This window comes from Glycine max, chromosome 18, assembly GCF_000004515.6.
Source record: "Glycine max cultivar Williams 82 chromosome 18, Glycine_max_v4.0, whole genome shotgun sequence".
Taxonomy (NCBI): domain Eukaryota; kingdom Viridiplantae; phylum Streptophyta; class Magnoliopsida; order Fabales; family Fabaceae; genus Glycine; species Glycine max.
In genome coordinates this window covers 3352133-3374947 of record NC_038254.2, presented here as the reverse complement: position 1 = coordinate 3374947, position 22815 = coordinate 3352133, and the positions used below count along the sequence as shown (strand labels likewise).

The following is a 22815-nucleotide window of genomic DNA, read 5'->3' as shown; positions in this document are numbered from 1 at the left end:
TGTAAGGAGCATGTGATATGGCACTTATATATAACTTATCAGTATTAATAACTTTTTTTTAACTTTTAATTAACACTCAGGATTTGAAAGCACCCGAAATTAATTAATTTCCTTCCTCTCCTAGTGATTTTCGTGGTTAGCTCCAGCTTCTCAAACAAAACTGTCATCAGGTTATAAGAATTTTTCATCAAATAAACATGCCGTATAATCATGTTTTTTCATACATGGTATGTTCTTATTGGAAGCTTTCATTTTCTAAATAATTTATCATTTGGAAAATATTTAAGAAGAGAGTGCAATTCAAGTAACACTGCGCATATAATATCTGCCTAACTGAATTCACTCACTAAATAAAAAACGATATCCTGTCAAAAGCATGCATAGAAAACGTATGCATATATCAATGAATAAGTTTTAGATTGTGTAAAGTCTCATCAATGAATTAAACATATATAAAAGGTATATAATTAAATAAGAGATTGATAAACTCATTTTTTTTTTACTTATATAGCCTTTTATTTGTTTTAAATGTATTAATATGATATTTGATTTCAAACATATGCTGTATTTAATATTTATATGTTCGATTAAAATATATTCAAAAGTTTTTTTCCATAACATTTGTTAATTTTTATTATTATTTTACTTTCCTTTAATTTGAATAATTACGAATAAAAACATTTATTTAGTTGCAGTTTGTCATTAAGTTTGTATTTGTTGATCTGATAAACTTTGTCTAACAGAAATTGAACTGTTAACATTGACCTTATAAACTTAAACTTATAATAGTATGATGCACTGTACTAATAGATAATTTTGTTATAATATAGTAAATTAATATATACCATCTACATCATACTTTTCGTGTAACACATTTTTTTATTATTATTACCCACAATGATTATATACTTATATTGACACTTTGAATTTCCTGGGAAAAGATCTATATGAATTAATTGGATCCAACCAAATCACAAAAACATGCTATTTTTAATTTCTTTTTCTTCTAAATCTCAGAATCTTTTTTTTTTTTTTTTGAGTTTGATACTCTCTATTCGATCTCAAGTCAAGCAAGACCATTAAGAATAACAATGTTCTCCTTATCAAATTTTAATGAATTGAAACATTTCTAAGACTCAAATCAAGATTAATTACTAAATTAATTAATGACTTCCTGTCAACAACTACTAATTTAATTATAAGAATATACTTATGAGTAGATAATTTACCGGGTCTTGTAAAGTTTCACAAATTAATAACACATAAACACATACGGAGTATTAATTCTTTAACCAATTAATACCTAAAAGCAATAGTATTTAACAACAGGATCCTTATTTTGATAATGTTACTAGTTATCGAATGTCTTGATTAATTATGAATTCTAATCAAGGAAATAATCAATTCCTACATAACAGTATTAATGCTGCATTAATTTTTTCGATAATTAAGCTAACTAATTCATTGATAATAAGATTGCTTAAAAATGCTAGTACATTAAGTTGAAGGAGAAAACGTAACGCAATTACATTTCATTTTTTGATACGTAATAACATTTCATTTTAACATGATTAAGTTTGACCATTTGCTTAGCTGACTCCACAGTCTTGTCTGGTTATATATGACCCCTTGCACAGAGACGATTGCAGAAATATCAACATCTGACTCGTAATCGATGTTACAAGTTTAGAGGAAATAAATTAATTAATGAAACAACTACTAGGATAATGACTGTCTCCATGAAAGTATCATCTGCATGGATACGCATGCAATACGCAAATATTAGATCATTCTCAAAGATTTAGAAAAGAAAGATATTCGATAAACTAAATATTATACTTCTAATTAAATACTAACTTCTTTTAAAAAAATTAAGAGCGGTACGCTATGCAATTCTATAGGATGAGGTGCTTCTTCTTAATCATTAAACGAAGGTGAATAAGAAATACTCAAATGTGTAGTCATTTTATTTGTTGACTATAGAACTGATTGCGTATGGGTACTTGGGTAGGATTAATTGGAATCTAAATTATTAGGTTTAAGTTTGATTTTTGCAACCTACAATTTATTTTGATTGTACTGTTTTTGGCCGACTTATTGTTAATGAAAATCTCATCTTTTCTTTTGTCGTGCATGGGAGATATATACAAACGTTTATTCAGTTGCAATTTTTTTCTATATATTTGGATTTGACCTCGTTATTCTAACCTATCAATTTGTGTTGTTACCATGTCCCAATCGTAGAAAATAAAATTAAAAAAATAATAAAAAATTGAGTTATGAATATTATAGACAAATGGGCTATCAAAAAGCTAGAGAAGTGCCTAATATTTATATATAATGTTATTGTTTCAAACTTTTAAACATTTAACATGTATAAATTGATAAAGAATCACTCTAATCATTTACCATTTGCTTAAATAAAAATTAGGCACATGATTTGATACCTAACTAATCCGGATATAATAACTGGAAAGAGATTGTAAATATTAATAAACGAGATAGTATGTTTTAAATTTAAAAAAAATCATAAGCACTAAACACGTAAACACAGATAATATTAACTAGTGTAGAATTATTTTAACTTAAATAATGTTTTTAAGTTTGAGTATTACATATTTAGGTTAAGTATTTAATAGAAAGTTTTATCATATATATTTTATTTGTTACAAATATGATTGTCTGTCATAGATGATATGTAAATTATAAAATAAATCATAAAAAACTATATTTTGAAATAATAAATCACAGGAAATTCATTGAATTTGCGGTTTCACGAGGGCCAACAATTACTCTCAAACTACAACGAAGTACAAATCAAACATGTTTAAGAAAACTGAAATGGGAAAACTCCTGCCTCACCAACAATGCGTTACAGACGCTGCTGAGTATGCATATTGACACAATACAAGGAAATAACGATAACTCATTAATTTTATTGGTACTGGTTTCAATTTTTTTTTAAACAATGTCATGGATTTAAGTTTTATAGGTGAAACAGTACTTGATTGAAATGAGAAATTCTATTAAAGATGATTAATTAAATTTTTCAATAAAAATTGTTCATCAATATAATTGATAAATAATTCGTATCAATAAGATGATAATAAAAAATAATACAAAGAAATAAAATCATATATATATATATATATATATATATATATATATATATATATATTATCATATTATAGGATGTGAAGTATTTGCCTTGTCAATAATCAATCTTTCTAGAAAAATTTGGTTAGGCATTATTTTTAGTGAAAATAAAACTTTTTTCTTTTAATTATATTTTTTTATACAAAGAACTTGATTTTTTAACATCTTATTAAGTTCAACTTATTTAACACATATTGGCTTGTTACAACTCTATTAGTTCTGTTTTAAAAAAAAATGTTAATTCATTCATCCCATATTATTAGTGGTAATGACAACTATTTATTTATTTTCCTTAAACAATTATATTACAAATTCTTTAAACACACATTCATATATATACTATTCATTTTTAGACTTTTACTTTAATAATATGATCCATTTCATATATTAACAACCATTGTAGCTTTCATCACAAATGTTAAATGTGACTAACACAATGATCACCATATTAATATACGCAATGACATAGATTAATGAGTAGCATGAAAATTACATACAATATATGTGATCTCCTCAAGCATACCTATTTCCAATTGATCATTGTTTAGTCTTCAGCAAGACCAATTTGAAATCCTTGTGTGTAAATCAATTATCACACAAGATACAAAAAAGTTTAATAATAAACTCACAAAATGTAATCTCAATTCCTTTATTTTTGCAAGCAATTAAAAAATAGCACATAGTTTGTACTAAACATGAAATATAAAGTAAGACTCTCACTAAACTAAGACAACCTTATAAAAATTGTTTGTTCCTATAAAGTAAGACACTCATATGAGAAGCATACTCATTGAATATCTTAAGTGACAAACACTTAGTTAGTGAGTCGGCTAACATATATGTTTGTTCCTATATCTTTTATATATAGATATTGTTTTCCTAAGTTCTTTCTTACATAATCAAATATTTTATGTCAAAAAACCTTGACTTAGTAGAATTTGTATTATCATAGGAGTATATAGCATTAAAGGTCATTCGATTTTTTCCTGGGAGTATTCCATGGATTACTTCAGCGTTGTAGCACCTGGTACTCGAACTTTGGCTTGAGGCATTTTCTTTACCCCTTATTACACTGAAAAAGCAGGAGCACCTTGCGTCCTTGAATCGATAATCATCTTTCGGCTAACTTAGCCTCCTCCATCCCTTGGGACCAACAAAGGGTAGTACAAGAATATTTACTTGTTGTCCATTGACTATGCCCTTCAACTTCTTAAGCCCTGACTCGCCTTTTGTGGACAAATCTTGTGGAGGAACCCTTGGGTTTTTGAGGAATTGGATTCTCACCAACATTTGCGTTACTCAAGCATACATTCTTGCTTCCACTTTGTCCAACACTGCTCACGCGAGTCCTTCCCTCAAAGGCGTAATGCTCCCCTACAGATTCATTTTTGCATCCCAATGATTCGGTAAATCGCTTAACACCCTGATCGAATCACACCAGAATGAAAGAAATCCAAAGGTTGTACATGTATGAGACAATGCAGTTAAGGATGACTTAAAGGAATTAACTAATACTACCTATACCAACAAGATGGATCTACTTTTTGGTAACCTATCACATAAGAACTACATAGTTAAGCATGTTTGACTTGAAGTATTTATGTGATGAATGACCTTCTGATATGAACCCACATGGCACAAGGGCTGACTTAGGATCGTCTAGGATTAAACCTTGATGGAAAATGCGGAAATTGATTAAGGAAAGGATGGAAAATAAGGTGGCTAATTTCGTGGGTCTTAATAAGGTGGTTCTTGGCATAAAATGGATGAATGGGATGGTAAAACGTAGGTTAAGTGGTGGCTGGATAGAAATATAGAAATGGCAATAACTGAAGCTACAGGGCTCCAAATGAGATGATTCCAAAACGAGGTGAAAGGTCTCGTTTTGAAATTCAATTTAGCCTCCATAGGAACAACATCACAAAGTACCTTATCATTGTATTTCCCAATGGAAACGTCCACTTCCACTTGCTGCCTCACTTGCACCTCCCCATCCTTACTAAGCCATTGAAGTTTGTATGGCCTAGGATGTGGTTTAGTAGCTAAATTTAGCTTTGACACTAATCTAGCACTAGCCACATTGGTGCAACTACCTCCATCAATGATCACCATGCACACCTTGCCATTGATTAAACATCTAGTGTGAAAGATGCTTTCTCTTTGGCTCTCCTCCTCATGCTTCAATTGACCACCAAGTAACTGCCTAATCATCAACAAATCTCCCTCCGGAGTCTCCTCTTCCTCTACGTACTCACTCTCCTCTTCTTCTTCAACATCGGATTCACTTATATATTCTCCATCTCTAAGAACCATGGACCTTTTGTTAGGGCACTCATAAGCATAGTGTCCTAGGCCTTGGCACTTGAAACACTTCACATCTCTACTCCTTTTAGAGGGTTCCTCTTGGGACTTTGAGCGAGTTTTTGATGGGATAGGTGTGGAACTACTAGAAGCAGCAGCCCCATCTTTCTTACCTTTGTCTTTCCAACTAGAAGAACCAAAGTTGGTAAAACTCCTCTTAGCCACTCCCTTCCTTTTTAATTGTTGCTCCACTTGGATTGCTTTGTGAAGCAAATCATCCATTTCAACAAACTCCTGCAGCTCAACAATATCACGGATATCATTAGTCAAACCATTAAGAAATCGAGCCATAGTTACCTCCTCATCTTCTTCAATATTTGCTTGAATCATGAGCACATCCATTTCCTTGAAATACTCCTCAACCCCCTTGTTGCCTTGGGTTAGTTTTTGGAGCTTGAATTTCAATTCCCTTGAGTAACTAGCCGGCACATACCGCTTCCTCATGATCTTTTTCATCTCCGTCCATGTATCAACCATTGGCTCTTCATTTCTTGCTCTCTCCTTTTGTAGCTTGTTCCACCACACAAGAGCATAGTCGGAAAACTCCGTGGCGGCAAGCTTCACCTTTTGGTCCTCCTCATAGTTGTTGCATGAGAAAACATGCTCTATTTTCATCTCCCACTCCAAGTAGGCCTCCGGATCATTCTTTCCTTTAAATGGAGGAATGTTGAGTTTAATACCATCAATTCGGTTTTGTCTAGGAACACCATCATTCCCTCTTCTCCTCCTTTCTTCTTCATTATGATCTCTATTCTCCATTTGATCCAACCTCTCATGGAGCGCATCATCTCGTTGTTTCATTAACCTCTCCAAATGTTGCATCAAAGCTTGCATTTGGAATTGCGAAAGCCCCACTCCATCATTAGGATTAGTACCTGACATCTCAAACAAACAAATCAAACGTAACAAGACAATTATAGTTGTTGTTTGAATACCTCACCCACTCAAGTGTATCACACAATTATGGCTTTTCTCTAATGAAACACTCTTGCCTTTTACCACTCTAATTCCCCTTGAGTTCTTAGGCAATTCAAGATATTATGGCCACAACAAAGAACAATTCACCAATATGTGTAAGGTAAGGCTAGAGAGACAAGGAAAAGGTTAACCAAGAAAAAGGCTAACAATGTTTTTAGGCACAAATGAAGGAAATAAAATTCATAATTTAGGAATTCAAGTAACAATCCTTCATGCAACCAATATATTACCTTAAAGAGATTTTTTTAAAAGTTCTTCAAGCATGAACCATTCAGCCCAATTTTTTTTTTTTAATTTTGCTTATACGAAATTTTGCTTCTTTTTTTTTATAACAAAGAGATCAAAAGGCTTAACTTTTGCAATGGTTCAGCCTAAAAAAAATATATATGAATAAGAAGGTAATATAAATGGCAAAGAGAATAAAGAAGGATGTTACCCAATATTTCCAGCAAAGGAAGTGTTGATCCTAGAACCGGAGCTCTGATTACCAAATGATATGAACCCACATGGCACAAGGGCTGACTTAGGATCGTCTAGGATTAAACCTTGATGGAAAATGCGGAAATTGATTAAGGAAAGGATGGAAAATAAGGTGGCTAATTTCGTGGGTCTTAATAAGGTGGTTCTTGGCATAAAATGGATGAATGGTATGGTAAAACGTAGGCTAAGTGGTGGCTGGACAGAAATATAGAAATGGCAATAACTGAAGCTACAGGGCTCCAAATGAGGTGATTCCAAAACGAGGTGAGAGGTCTCGTTTTGAAATTCAATTTAGGCTCAAGAATCACTTAATTTGAGTGCGTAAAATGGGAGTTATGGCCACGAGATAATTCTGGGCAGAGGTGGATTTTCTGGAATTGTGGTTTGAAAGAACAAGGGTGATGATGAAAGGAAGGAAAGATTCACTCTTTCCAGCGAGGGCAACACACAAAGGTTGTGAAAGTCCTTTGATACAGCCAAGGTGTTCTTGAATCACTCAAGAATTTAGGAGAATCACTCTCACTAAGATAAAAGAGATAAACTCTAATTTTCTGAATAAAACTCAACTTGTCTTTATTGATAAAATGGTTCAACTTATATAGAAGCTTTACAGCAGATTTTAGTAATGACCCACTAACCTAGAATTAAAATAACTTAATGCCATTAACCTAGGGAATTAAAAAAAACTTAATGGCTGAGTGTAACTGAAATTGTGGCAACCAAAAGTCACCCTCAACAGCCAACAAGTCAGCCACCATTTGGTCTCCCAAAAGGCTGATGCCTAGGTTGCCAATTGGGCCCTTATTACAACTTGAACTAAACCTAACTAAAGCCCTTTTAGTTGATTAACCCAAAACATATTTTTGGTCAGCCAACTTTACAAGGATTGGGCCATTATTTAGACAAACTAAACACTCTAAAATTGAAACAAAGTGGTGTCATTTAGTCCTCCTCCATTTGGGTCATGATACAACTCACAACCTTGGACTTTTCTCCTTGAAACTTGGGCTTGTATTCAAACAGTATGGACAACACTTGTTGAAGAGCTTCCTTGGCTTTCCTTGCTCTAGCCCTTGTCATAGGTCCTCCAAGTCCTTCAAGTGGATCCTTGCCCTTGCTCTTGGTCATGTCCTCATCACCTTCTATGAAGTTGTTCAAAAAGTGTGTAAGTGAGGACAAAACATACTGAAAAGTCTTGTGTTGATTTGTAGGATCAATTATTGATCCTGGAAGCAGGTAAAACTGATTATATAGGTCTTAGAAAGGGTTAACTACAGAGGGTTCTGATCAACAAGGATGTTGAGTGAAGTGTCACCGTGTAAAATATCATAAAGTGCAAGTTGTCGAGAAGTTGACAATCATGGATGTTACATTTGAACACCTAATGATAATAAGCTATAAACTCCATTGTCATGGTTGAAGAAACCATAAAAGTATGTTTTGTCAACTTCTAAGAGATAACTCCTCTAGCTAATCAACTTGAGATGTATCCTAATGTGAATTGCTTGTTATGTGGGCATATCACAAAACCACAATCAAAATGCCTAATAATCTTTAAACTATTAGATCTCCGATAGGTAAGCATATAGTCCCATGTATTCTTCAAATAACACTTCACACATTTAATTGTTGTCCAATGTTGCATGCCAAAATTGTTCAAATATCTCTCTAATACTCTCATTATAAAGGATATGTCAAGATGGGTACAAACTAGAACATACATGAGACTCCCATAAAAGTCTATGTATATGAAATCCTCTTCATCTCTTCGAGATTACCATTGTGGTACTATTTGAGACAAATTGTCCTTTAACAACATTTGCATCCCTTAATTTATTGTCTTTCATGCTTAATCTATTCAAAATTGTATTCACAAAGCTCTTTTTGTGTTGACCTAAGAATACCTTGAGAATAATCTCTAAGTTTCAAAATATCAAATACAAAAGAAGCATTTCAAAGATGTCTTATCTCAAAAATCTTGTATAGAAATTTCTTGGTTTCGCACAATAAGCCTATATCGTTGCTTGTCGTGAAACTATCATTGACATACACTACCAGGGATATAAAGTTGCTTCCACAAAACTTCTAGTAGCTAGGCATAATTGTCAACTACATTAGCCTCAAAATCATAAGGGATAATAATTTGATAAAACTTGTGATATCATTAATGAAGGGAAACTTGTTTAAGGTCATAAATGAATTTCTTTAGTTTACATACCATAGAATATGAATTACTTGTAGACACAATTTTTTGTTACATCATATAAATTATATCAATGTTTTCATTTAAAACACAATCATTATATCCATTCTAAAAGATAATAAACATGTAATCATCAATATGGCAATCAATATTTTCATGCTTCAATTCTAAAATTTACACCAACTTATTCATATAATAATAAATATTAATTTTGGTTAAAAAAAACTTTTTATAAGAGCAATATTAAAAAATAATTTAAAGTAAAATCTAGACATTTTTTTTGGAACATTCTAATTCAATACACATACTAAGAGTTTTACAAATATTTATCCAAAAAAATAATTTTACATATATTAATACATCTAGGGTGTACTCCCTCCGATCTCATTTATAAGTAAAAAAAAAAAAAAAGACATATTTCACACTTATTAAGAAAACTAGTTAACTTCATTAAATTAAGTCATTTCTAATTAAAAAATAAGACAAAGGTTATCTAAGGGCATTGATTAAGAAACTTAAAGTATAAATATTTTTATTGGAAGACAAAAAATTACTCTGCACATGATCTTTTTTACATTCTCCAATGATTTACACGATAAATATTTTTCTCTTTTAATTCCTTAACCAATGTCCTAAGGGTATTGATTAGCAAGTAAAAAAAATAAACACTTTTCCTAAACTATTTTTCATTAGAACTTCATATCAAACATAAAAACAAAAAGTCTTTAATTTTATTAAATGAAAGATATTTTGAAGAGAATTTCATTAAATAATGCATAAATAATTGAGATTTTTTTTATCTTTGAGATAGGAGGATGTATAATGCAGGTGTCAAAAATCAAAAAGAGGATGTATAGCACATTGAGAAATTAATAGGAGAAATTTGCATACATTATTAAGTACATGTCATAAATGACATTTATTACTGTCATAGCCATCCTAAATGTAAATTATGGTTATATTTGATAAAATTAGTTGAAGGTTTATAAGTTATAAACTAGAAACCGAAAAACTAAAAACTAGTTAAAAAGCTTATAAGCTAATTGATTTAAATAAAAGTGTTTGATATGACTAACTGATACATGTCAAATAACATTAAAAAGTAAAATAATAATTTTAAAATTTTGTATTATAACAAAATGATAAAGATTTGGTGATTTTACTCGTATTATTTAAACTCAAATTTTTCATTATTTTTTTCAAAAAATAAGATTAAATGAAATAAGCTTTATTAGAATTATATTGTTTAAAATCATTTTTTTTTGACATTTAAATATTTTATGAATAGTATTTTTTTAAAAAAAAAATAAAAAATGTTTTTTCTTTTGAATATTTTTTTTACATTTATATAAGAATAACTTGGATGTATATATTTCTCACTTGCATAAATAACAAACATTATACAAATTAGATCATATAATTAAAAATTAAAATAATTCAACAAATGATTGTAAAGTTGATATAATTTAAATAATTTATAACATTAAGAAACATGTGAAAATTGTGTACGTGTAAAAATGATAAATTAGATTAAAAAAAATTTAATAGTAAAAAAAGGATTTTTAAATTGAATAAAAAGATAAAAAATAATTTCAAATAAAATAGTAAAAATAAAATTAAGAATAAAAAACTAATAATTTTTAAGCTAGTTTATTTTCTACAAGTTACTTTAAGTAATTTACTACTTGTAATTTATGAAAAATAAACCACTAAAATAAGTTTATAGTTCATGTACTAAACAAGTTTATTTTAATCAAAATTACTTATAAGCTAATAAAAAAATCTTATAAGTTCCTTAAAAGTCTTGCCAAATTATTGACTATACTTGGTAAGAGCTTAACAAAATTTAACCTATGGTTGCATGACCATAATAAATTTTGTTAGTACTGTCAAATTACACATTACTCCTACTATAACTGTAGCATAATATGACAGTTATTATCTCCATTTTTTGTTGTTTTCTTATAAAATTATCAGTACATTATATTATCTTTTATAATATTGTTATTATTATGCGATTAAAACAAAAATAAGACAGTGATCAAACTAAACTTTCACCGACGACTCAACCAAAAAGGAAAAGAAGAAAATGGTTCGATAAAAGAAATTTAATTTGTGATCCTAATATTTTACCTTATAGTAATAGATTTAAAAATCTTGTGTTTCTGTGTATAATAACTTTCAATCAAGCATTTGATCTCTTACCTGGAGCCATCTTGTTCCCCTAATAACCAGCAGAGAAACAGCATGAAAATACTCCAATTATATTTGAACATTTCCTGTTGACAAACAAGTATCAATAAATTAAATCGTTAAATTGGCACTGTAGTGTGTAGGGCAGGGTCCTTATCATAAACGTGTTTCCAGTGTCTCCTCGGACATAGAAAAACTAATTCGCAATTCCCTTGATTATAGCAACATATACCAACCAAAACTTAAGCAAAATATTTTATAGATATCATATCGGGTGTTAAAGACACAATGCTCCCTGTGGCAGTTGAACAATACTCATTAGGGAATTTGAGGATCCTTCCCAATAACAAACAAAACAAAGTTATATATGTATATAATCCTATAAATGATGGGTCAAATTGTGTATAAGGTAATCCTATATTAAAATTGTTCGTTGTATGGTTAAATAAGAATCGAATACGTTTATGACTAAAATTAATAGCATTCTCGATTTTGTATTTATTTATAAATTAGTTATACTAACAAAGTTAAAAAAAATAGATGACACATATAATTAGTTGTTTTGAACACGTTAATCAGAATTCAGTTCTTAACCTCTCTCTCTCTTCAATGGAGTCGAAAGTATTATTTGCATTTGTCTATTTATATCTAATTAACAAATAATTTAAGAAGGTCAAAACCAATATTTTTGGGACACTAAGAATACTTCTTAGCTAGCACTAGAGATTGATCCCTTTCGTAATTTATGGATCACCAAAGTAACTTTACTTCTTTTAATTAACTTTATTTATTTTGTATATATATATGACCAAAGTTCAAATTTATTCAATTCATTACCCAGATCGATTAGCCGCCGGAGAAACCTTGGATCTGGCTCCATCAGATCGAGTTTCTGATCACTTATATCCAATGACAATGAACTGATTCTACACAAGCTAATTAAGAGTGCCACATATCCTAAAAAACATTGTACTTTTGTACTTAGATGTTGATTTAATCTGCCGGAAGATTGGGTTAGGCAAGTTATATATATAAAATTGAAGAAAAAGATGTTTAGAGCCTGAGCCAAAATTTCTATATATAGTATATATATGTGTGTAAGTGTGTGTTCAAACATGCCATAGGTCACAGAAGAATTCATACCAGGCAATAACTTAAAGCAGTTGCTGTGAATCATGACAGAAATTAAGGGTACCACGGCCAAGCGTTGGAATTGGAAACCTAGTTGATTAGAATCAGAAACTTCCAATATTTATATATATACTTGCACCTGATCAAGTATATATGAATTAACCATGCATCCTCGCTGTATTAATGATCATTGACCAATCCTCGTGAGACGTATACCTTTCCAACATGATCAGAAGGCACAAGTTTAGCTATAGAAATAAACAACAACAGGCAAATTAATCAAGATTCCAGCAAATCATCACCTCGCTCGCAAGCAACAAGAAGGTTGACTATTTTTACCCGAAAGCTAGCAATAGCGCAAATAAGCCAAATAGTGAATAATCTATCGACCCTTTTTGCTCAATCATCGATCTCACCAGTGACTCCATGTGGAAACCAATTTGTCTATAGAGTTCGTGTTTGATTTCCATAGAGGTTTGCTGCAGCAGGTTTATGCACCTTGTCTATATATACCTACCTCTTGTGAAGCAGGCAAGAAACATAATTGGATCCGCTAGCTAGCTGCTACTTGCCTAGCAACCATCTTAGTTCCAAGGAGGGATCTAATTAATCTCAGCTATATCTAGTGTTGATCTATGCACCTTGTATGTAATAACATGTTCCTCTAGGTTGAATTATATATGATCATTACTCCGTTATGACATTTATACTAGTTTAAAATATAGCTAGGTAAACATATAACTACTATTTAATTCATATGTCATGATTAGAAAAATATTATAGGGTTGCATTCATCAAATTTACTCCGGTAAAAAGACATTGGAAAGCTGTCATCATATAAGAAAATTTGATATCTATTTTTATATTATTATTTAAAGAAAATTAAGAATCAAACTTTAGTGTGATAAAAAGATTATAATAATTCATAGGTTAAACTAACAGAGTTAGACTCATTTGATATTTGACACCTTACTATTGTTAATTGAATTTAGCTAAAATATATATATGATGAAATCCTGTTATTTACCAACTATAATTAGAAAAATAAGTTTTATTAAAAAATATTTCATTTCACTTGGTTCAGAGTTTGGAGTGCCTTTTCTGTTTCTTTAAACACACATGTTCATGCGTCTATATTTATTGCTGTTGTAAAAAGGAATTAAAATGATTGATGGCTAATATTTAGCGATAAAAAAAATATTGTCATAATAAACAAAGGGAACAAAGTGTAGATAGTAGACTGCTCCTATTTCGTTACGTTTAGAAAGGGAAAACAAGAGATCGAGTGTGGACCTATTCAATTCTGTGGTGCACATTTGCTTGTTTCAACGCGCACGCAGTAACTCAGGTACTTATTATAGCTGTTTACATATTATTGACTAAAATAGTTTATTGTTTTTTAATTTATTTTTAAATTTTATGTTATCTTTAATTTTTTGAAATTCAATTTAATTTTTTAATTTTTAAAATTAATCTTACTGTTTAAATTCAGTCAAACAGTATTAAAAAATCATATTTTATGACAATTTCAAATTACAATAATTTTAAAACGTTATAAAATATACATTTAAATCGTATGATCACTCAAAATTAATTTAGATAGCCAAACTAAATTGAATTAATTTGAAAAATTAGAATATCAAATTGAACTAAAAAAAGTTAATAAACTAAATCAAAACAATTTTAAGAATTAAAGAAACAAATTTAAAAAAAATACAAAAAATCAAATCGAAAGTTAAAAATAAATTGGAACACAAAGACTAATTTAACCTATATTATTTATTAGTACTGATATTCAGTTTGATGGTTGATAGCACTGTAGATATATATCTATTCTCATCAAGACGCAAAGTGTATATTTTTTATAACAGAAAAACAAAAATATATTATCAATGGCATCACAAGGGGTGCCAAAACCCATATACAAGTGCATGAATATACAATCTTTTTCTACTGATGCCTACTTACACAGTTATACGTGATCCTTATCACATGGCAACTTCTTGTATTGCTCACAACAGAAAGCTGTTACCCCAATAAGCTATCTGCAGGTTCACGAGTAATAAAATTAGCAATGATTATGATTCTGAACATGCTGCCCTGTACAAAATATCCCAACCGACCAATCCCAATGCTGCCATATTTATGCTAAGTCTAATTTTGATCGGAAATAATTTTTGTACAATTGGTTGAAGTCACAAAACTAATATTGATTTAGAACGGGAATTTAAATTGGACACTTAAGTTTTAAAATTGACCAATCTATTGTGTTACCTAACGAACTCATCAATCAAACAGACAGATCTTATCTGAATTTAATAGTAATACTTATTATCACACACCACTAAATGTACTCTCTCTATATATACTTTTTGTATAATGACTTATTTTATGATGAATTGTAAAAAAAAATTATACATGTTTATTCCACACAATAAAAGTATCTAGCTAGCCAATTAATTGATCGCGTATTATTCTTTCTCCCCTCTTAGACAGATTCGAGCTGTAAATCATCTCATATATTCAACTTCATCAAGAAATCAATTTTGTCTATATAATATTCGTTATGTAATGGCCAAAGCTCAAAAAGTATGATCTTATATAAATATATCTTTTCTTCGTCATATTATATATGTAAAGAGTGTGTATGTATAATCAACTGAAGTAGGGTCTAGTGAGGGAATTAGTTTCTTATTTGGCGGATCCAAAGTTAAATTTTTATTAAAAGAGATATTCATATATTTAATTTTTACGATATCTTAAATAGGATTGTCTACGAAGGATAATAGTGATAAACAAAAAGAAAAAAAGTGCATGTGTATTTAAGGATCCTTGGACACCGGTGGCTACTCCATTTTATTTGATTATATTTTTCAGCCAAGTGGTATAACTGGTAATGTTTTAATTAGGCAATGTTTTGAAATCCCATATTAAAACAAAAGGAACTCCTATCAAAAAAAAGTTAAGAAGTCTCTCTATTTACGTATGCTTATTTCTCTCTTTTATCTCATTAAAAAAAGATACAATTGATAGATAACAACCTCTTAAATTAACTTTTAGTTTATATCTCTTGTAAACATATTTAAAACATATGATATACTTGATTAAAATATTCAAGTTTCCGTGACCAATATACAATACTCTAGAATGACAATTTTCAACCAACGTAACATATGAAACAAGTTGTTGAAGTGATGAATTCACTTTATCAGTTTATTGCTTTTACATTGCCTATGTAAAATGGTTTTTTTTTTTTTATATTAACAGCTTCACCGTGTGAAACTTGATATTCATAGAGTCGCGTAAATTTCAGAGTTGTCTTCGTCAGAATCATACCAAGTATAAATAAAAGTGTCAACAAAATAAAAAGAATAGCGAGTGCTCCCATTATTTATGGAGTTTTACGCTTATTTGTACTATTACTGTTTTAGGAGAGGATTGAATTAGTGGAGTATCTCACGCTTCGAACCAAAGCAAAGAAGTTCGATGATGTGGCGTTTTCTGACAAAAGACCGTAGCACGTGTGGACCGTGTCGCATCCCAGGATAACACGTGTCATAGGCCACTACTAATAAAAAAATTAGAAAAATACAAAAGAAAATTAACAGAATAAATTATCTGCAAAATTAATTTATGTACTTTTTGCACATCAAAAAATAAATTAAAAATTTTCATTTTTAAAATCAATTTGTCACGGTTTTATATTTTTAGGAATGAAAATAAATATTTTTTTAAAAAATAAACCTAAATCTAAATTGAGTGAGAAATAAATAGCAGAAAATAAAATATAAAAAATAAGACAAATTGCGGTAGTGGGGTTGAGGACTTTGGAGTTAAGAGGGGGCTGAATTCTATATATAAATAAGTAGGTGGTGGTGCTCTATCCCACCTTGTTATGTGCATATTCTTAGGAACTCTAAGTCTCCCTCCCCCCTCTCTCTTTCTCTCGCTCTCTCTCTCACTATATCAATATTAATATGAACCTCTCTCAATTCAATTCCAGATAGACTTTGTTGGCATTTGAGTTTTGTTGAATTGAACCAAAAAAAAAAATGGGAAGGCAACCTTGCTGTGACAAAGTGGGGTTGAAGAAGGGGCCATGGACTGCAGAGGAGGATAAGAAACTCATCAATTTCATCCTCACTAATGGTCAATGTTGCTGGAGAGCTCTCCCTAAACTAGCAGGTCTCCTTTCGTTGCTCCTTATCTTGGTGCATGTCTTTAACTCTAAGGCTCTATTATTATTGTCCTTATTGTTAAAGCCACTCATTTCCTTAATGGGAGTAGCCACTTGCTTCTACAGTAGCAATTTGGCTATGCAATTTTTTAAAATGGTTGATTAATTTTTGTATTTTGGTCAATTGGTTTTGGCCAACTTTGCTGCCTGCTGGTGCTGTGCTCATTTTCTTTCCATTTTGTTCCCATTCCAAGAGAATGAAAGCAAGCATTCAAAAATGGGCATAGATATATTCTTTTCACCTTTTGAAACAATATTTTTTTTTATATATTTTTAGCATTTTAGTTGCAAGGAAGCAAGAAAAATAAAGGGTTGTGTTGTTTCTTTAACTTCATTATTTGGGAAAAGGGTTAAGTGGAGTAAATAAAGCTTCATGTTCATTTGCATTTTTTTTTTATTGACACTCTCAGAAGAAAGTAATCACTATGGTGACTAAGCAAATTTGGTTATTCCTTCATGCAGGGCTGTTAAGATGTGGAAAAAGTTGCAGGCTCAGGTGGACAAATTACCTGAGGCCAGACCTGAAGAGAGGCCTTCTATCAGAATATGAAGAGAAAATGGTCATTGATCTTCATGCTCAACTTGGCAATAGGTTCTTTCCCCACACACCCTGTTTCCCCTGTTCTACATGCTTAGCCATTCCTTAATGAACTTTTTTTAATTGATTAATTAATTAACTGGTACAGTACTTCTCTGAAATACTATTAGACTAGGCTCATCTAAAAATATTATTTAAATAAAAATAAATTAAGATCTCTCAATCATGCCAAAAGCAATAACTAAATCGAAGCTATCATTTCTATACTACACGCCCCTCAAGTAGTAATTTCTTTATTCCTCAGAAAAAAGAAGACGTGGTCCCATCATATCATACTCCTGCCAGAAGGAGAAGACGTGTAAAAATTGCAGACTGAGTCTTTTTTCTTTACTATATCTTCCTTTGTATATCTTTTTTTAAAGAAAAGGAACTATTTATGATTGCAGTTTTCTCAGTTGACTGTAAATGGGAATCATTAAATAGAAATGATGGCCAAGTTTGTCTTTATGGGCATTTTTTCTGATTTTGTAACTTCCATGACATCATAAAATATAGTAACTTCTAGTGTCTAGTAGACATAAAGTTATTTTTCCTATGTAAACATTCCTAGTATGGACCTTTTGTTGGAATCATTTTTTTCCTTTACTAATTACAGATGTCCTTTTTTTCCCCTTATGCAGATGGTCTAAGATTGCTTCTCATCTCCCAGGAAGAACCGATAATGAGATCAAGAATCACTGGAATACCCACATAAAGAAAAAGCTCAAGAAAATGGGAATTGATCCTGTTACTCACAAGCCACTTTCCAATAAAACTGAGGAAACTCAAGCCCAACCAGATGAACAAACCCATCAACCATTGCAAGAACAACAACAACAACAACATCAACATCAACAACAACCTATCCCAGTTGAGAAAGACCTCAAATTTGAACCTGAAAAGGAGCAAAACAGGGAGCCAGAGACTTCAGTTGAATCATCAACCATCACTGAAGAAGTTAAGGAGGAAGACCAAATCATGACACCCCTATTTGACTCATGGGAACTAATGAATGAGTTCTGCACTGATGAAGCTCCCATAATAGAACCAAATGAGATTCTAGTTCCTTCTGCTCCTTCTTCCGCTTCACCAACCACTACTACTATATCATCTTCAACATCAACATCCTCTTATTCAAATTCATCCAACTTCCTTGAAGACCTGCTGCTCCCAGATTTGGAGTGGTCTGATGATTACAATGATACTAATTTTGACAACAATAGCAGCATGGCCTTGTGGGATGATGACTTTATTGGAAGTTGGAATTCGCTTATTAATGGTGATGGTGATAGAAAGCAAGTGTTTGACGCTCCTATCAATCAGTACCCAAGTGTGATCATGGATTCAGATTCTTGGGACTATGGCTTGTTTTGATTTGAAAATTATTTTTCCTCTCCCCACTGCTTACTTGTAATGTGCTTGTAAGTTGTTGCAAAGAATAAAGTAAATCAGGATTCTTGTTTAGTATATTTATATCCACTTTTTTGTTCCCCAACTTTTCACCCTATAATAAAGGGAAACGATATCTTGTATATGGTAGTGCAAAGGTGTTAATTTGTTGTTGCTGGTCAGGGCATACTTTATTAAATGAAACTTTATCTGGTTTCTTATAGAAAAAAAGAGTTAAATATGATTGTATTTTTTATTTAATTTGTAGCAGTAGTAATTTTGAGAAGAACATCTTCTCACTCCAATGATACTGTAATCTAATCATAAATTATTGTATGATAAATTTATTAATTTTTATAATTATTATCTTAAAAATAATATGTAACATATGAATTTTGATTAGTTGATAATATCAACTTTTTACACTCATTAAATAGAAATTATAATATTATTTAATTAATGTTATCCATGGTCCGAGTGTAAAAACTTATCTTGAGGATTAGATCGATTTAAAATGTTGTTATTGAGTTAAGTGAAATAAATCGATCTAAATGATAAAAGATACATAATCTTTCAACTTTGAGTTTAAAAGACAAATGAGACTAAAATTTAAATTTTATGTTAACTAAAGGTCGATCTCATGACTCTAAATATTACAATTATATTCTTATATTATGTGGTGATCCTAAAAATATGCATAGTTTTCTTTTCATTTTCAGTTTAGCAAAAGCTATGCTATTAATTATATTTACCAATCATATGGTTCCTTATCCATCCTTTGTTAATTACTTTCTTTATCTTCATTTTCGTTTAGCAACAACAAGTACCAATCAACAATATTTTATTCAAGAAATTTGTTTCTTCCCATTTGCGATAACTTTAAGGGAGAAGTTGAACTGCCCAAAATTACTACTGGGTATAACAAAAAGAATAGAAAATAAAGGAATAGTTCCAAGATCTAACACTAGGGAGTTGTCTTTTTTCATCCTTCAAGTTATAATTTTGATAAAAGAAAATAATTAATTATAAGGTGCTCATCCCAAACCAAAATGTCAGTCAATATTTATTGGATTCAATGGATTGTGAAGCAAGCATCAGAAATTTTTGCAGTAAATGCCACAAAATAATATCTAGACCAATTTATGGCAAACAGCAAGTTTTATTCGAAATGGAACAATTATGTTATGTAGTATTTTTAATTTGTCCATATAATATTCCTACTTCAAATTTTTTTTTCTTTTTAACACCAACTATCCATTATAATATTATAAATTTCAGTCTTCATTTTTACATGAACATATCTCTTATTAGAAAGTGCGTTATTTGCAATAGGGAATATACCACTCGTACAGCAATGAGTATTGGACATTTGCAATAGGCCTAAATAAATGCAATAAAATAGTGAGATAAAATGGTAAATTTAATAATCAACCATATTAATTAATTTAATATACCAAATTTACAAATTAATCAAATAAGTTGATTTATATTATAAAACACAACTTCTATAAATATTTATGTATATTAACATCAAATGCGCTTACAAAAAATACTTAGATATTGGATTCGAACCTATGTTCATATTAAAAAAATCGATCCTTGTGAACTAGCTCAACCTTTATTTGCATTAACAATATAATAATGAGTCATAATAGTTTTGCCTGGTTGATAATTAATTATTAATTCTGCTGCACCCTTGATCATTTATCCAGTGGCCTTGTGTTTTGCTAGAGTTGTTAATTAAGACTTGATTCTAAAGGTAAGACTTGCTAAATTAACTAAATCATAAAATACGTCTTAAATACGAAGATATACGATTGTTTATACGTTACATCATGACAGCCAGCATATCTTATTTGCAAGCTAAGATTACAATTTCCTTCAAAAGATGTTCTGATATATAACACGGACAAAATTCTTATTTATCATTGGGGCGAAAAAGATTGCAACTTTTTATAAGAATTTATTTCACTTTAATAAAAATGATTAGATCATTTAAGTAGTTAAGTTCCCTTTCGATAAATTGAACACTAACTGAGTTCAAATAAGATTATTATTCAATAAATGTAAATATGATAAATTTAAATAATTTAAATTTTCTTTAAGTTTAAATATAGGTATAAGGATCAGGCACTAATAAAAAGTACATAGTTTCTTGGATGAGTAAAAATGTAAAATTCCTATAGGGTCAATCCATAACAAAAAAACAAGCAACTTAATATACATTAATAAATAAAAAGACACAAAATCCATCGCAAAAATATTTTAAGTATTTCAATATTTGTGTTGAAAAAAAATACTCCAATAACATAATGCATACAAAATTATCATCCAGAGCCTAGCCTAATTTTTTTTTCATAAATAAAATTAAAAGTCAAACCTTTTATAACACTTCTTTAAAGTAATTTTTTATTTTATCAACGTGTGAATATCAATCGACACATATTTTCTCAGTTTAATTGGTGATCTTAAATTTAAATTTTAAATATATAGTTATATTGAACATGAAGCTACCTCCTGTATGTGGAGGATAGTTGTAACTTCAATAATAAAAAAAACAAGAAGAAAAAAGTGAATTTTTATTCATTTTATGAGTTTTTTTAAAAAAAATGTTTAGAATTTTCATAAAAAAATGTACAATCTATTTTAAAAAAAGAAATAATCCAAAAAATTAAAAAAAAGTACCTTTATTAGAAGTTAAAAATAATAGTTTTTTTAAAATACTCTGAAATAACTATATTATATAATAGGAAAATATGTTTGTAGTTTATACATAGGAAAATATTTTCTTTGTTCTATTCATTTGTTGAAATATGTCGGTGTGATTTTTAGACATTACAAAAAAAAAATTCTCTTTTTTATTTCTTATTTTTAAAATAAAAACTACACATGACTTATCTAAAAATGAAAGATAAAAAAGAGAACTAACTTTTTTAAGCACTGAAAATTAACAGAGAGAATGAATGTATCTATCCGTACACCTAGTCAAACGAAGAAGCAAGCCTCATCTTAAAGTCGTCGGCAATGGCAAGCACACACTACCTTCAGTCAAACTTGTAACTTGTAAGCCTTGGCTAGTTGGCTTTCCGCGTTTTTTAACATAATTGTAAAGAAAAGAGAAATATTACTGGCTAGTAACATATATCTACTTATTGATATCAGTTAAATTTTGACCCCTAGCTCTTTCTTTATGTTTTCCATCTCACCCTCTTAGAGGAATATATATTGCTAGATTAATTTCAAATTAATTAACATTTATCATAGTTTCATTGATAATTATTTTACATGCTAGTTGACATGTAAGACTTTTCATCATTTTTCAAAGAATACTGATTAGTACATTTCTTAACTTTTTTCAAAGACCTACATGGTATTTCTTAACTTTCTTTCTTATGAGAATATATAAGAAGGTCCAACAATATATATTCCTTAATTATTTTTTTGCTGAATAGATATATACTCCTTAATTCGTTGCGTGTTGGAATAAAAAAAATAAAAAGTGATTTAACGAAAAATTTAGCATTTAATATACTAAAAAGCTATTTCTAAAATTTTTTAAAAAAAGTAAAGATATTCACTGATGTTTGTCTATGAATTAATTTATCATTTGACAAATTCTTTCTTTCTTTTTTACTTCATATGACGGCAGGTGGAGAGGATTAATAAATGTTAACAAATTACGTGTATTGCTCGGAACCACGTTCTTTTAAAGATTGATCATCACACACTAGCATTCAGGCATTGCACATTATAAGTTCCAACTTGTAAAGGAGCCTCATCAAAACGCGTTTGAGATAGAATTATTATAATATTACCCCCAAATTTTGAGGAAGCTAAGCTATAGAAAATGGAAGGGTTCTCACTTGTGCTTGATAAAAAAAAGTACAAAATCATTCAAAGAGAATTGACCTGTGAAAGTGGAGCTAACAGAAAGGGTTGAATTGTCTCTCTCACTCACTATTTTCCTTCGTTACATGGTCTTTGAAAATGCAATTGTGGTTTTGCCATCTTTTATGGAGTTCTGGCTTTGTCGTGGGTTGCAAATCTTTGGACTTTCATCAAGCTATTGCATTCAGTTCACACACTCTTTATGCGCCATATATTGTCTTT

General features: G+C 30.0%; 1 protein-coding gene across 1 annotated transcript; it reads left to right on the top strand.

Moving 5' to 3' along the window:
• Window positions 1–16377: 16377 nt before the first annotated feature.
• Window positions 16378–18879, top strand: LOC100794413 (transcription factor MYB20). The gene is made up of 3 exons (XM_003553029.5): window positions 16378–16687; window positions 17202–17331; window positions 17958–18879. Exons 1-3 carry the CDS (start codon window positions 16555–16557, stop codon window positions 18688–18690), a joined length of 996 nt encoding a protein of 331 aa, XP_003553077.1. The 5' UTR covers window positions 16378–16554; the 3' UTR covers window positions 18691–18879.
• Window positions 18880–22815: the final 3936 nt, after the last annotated feature.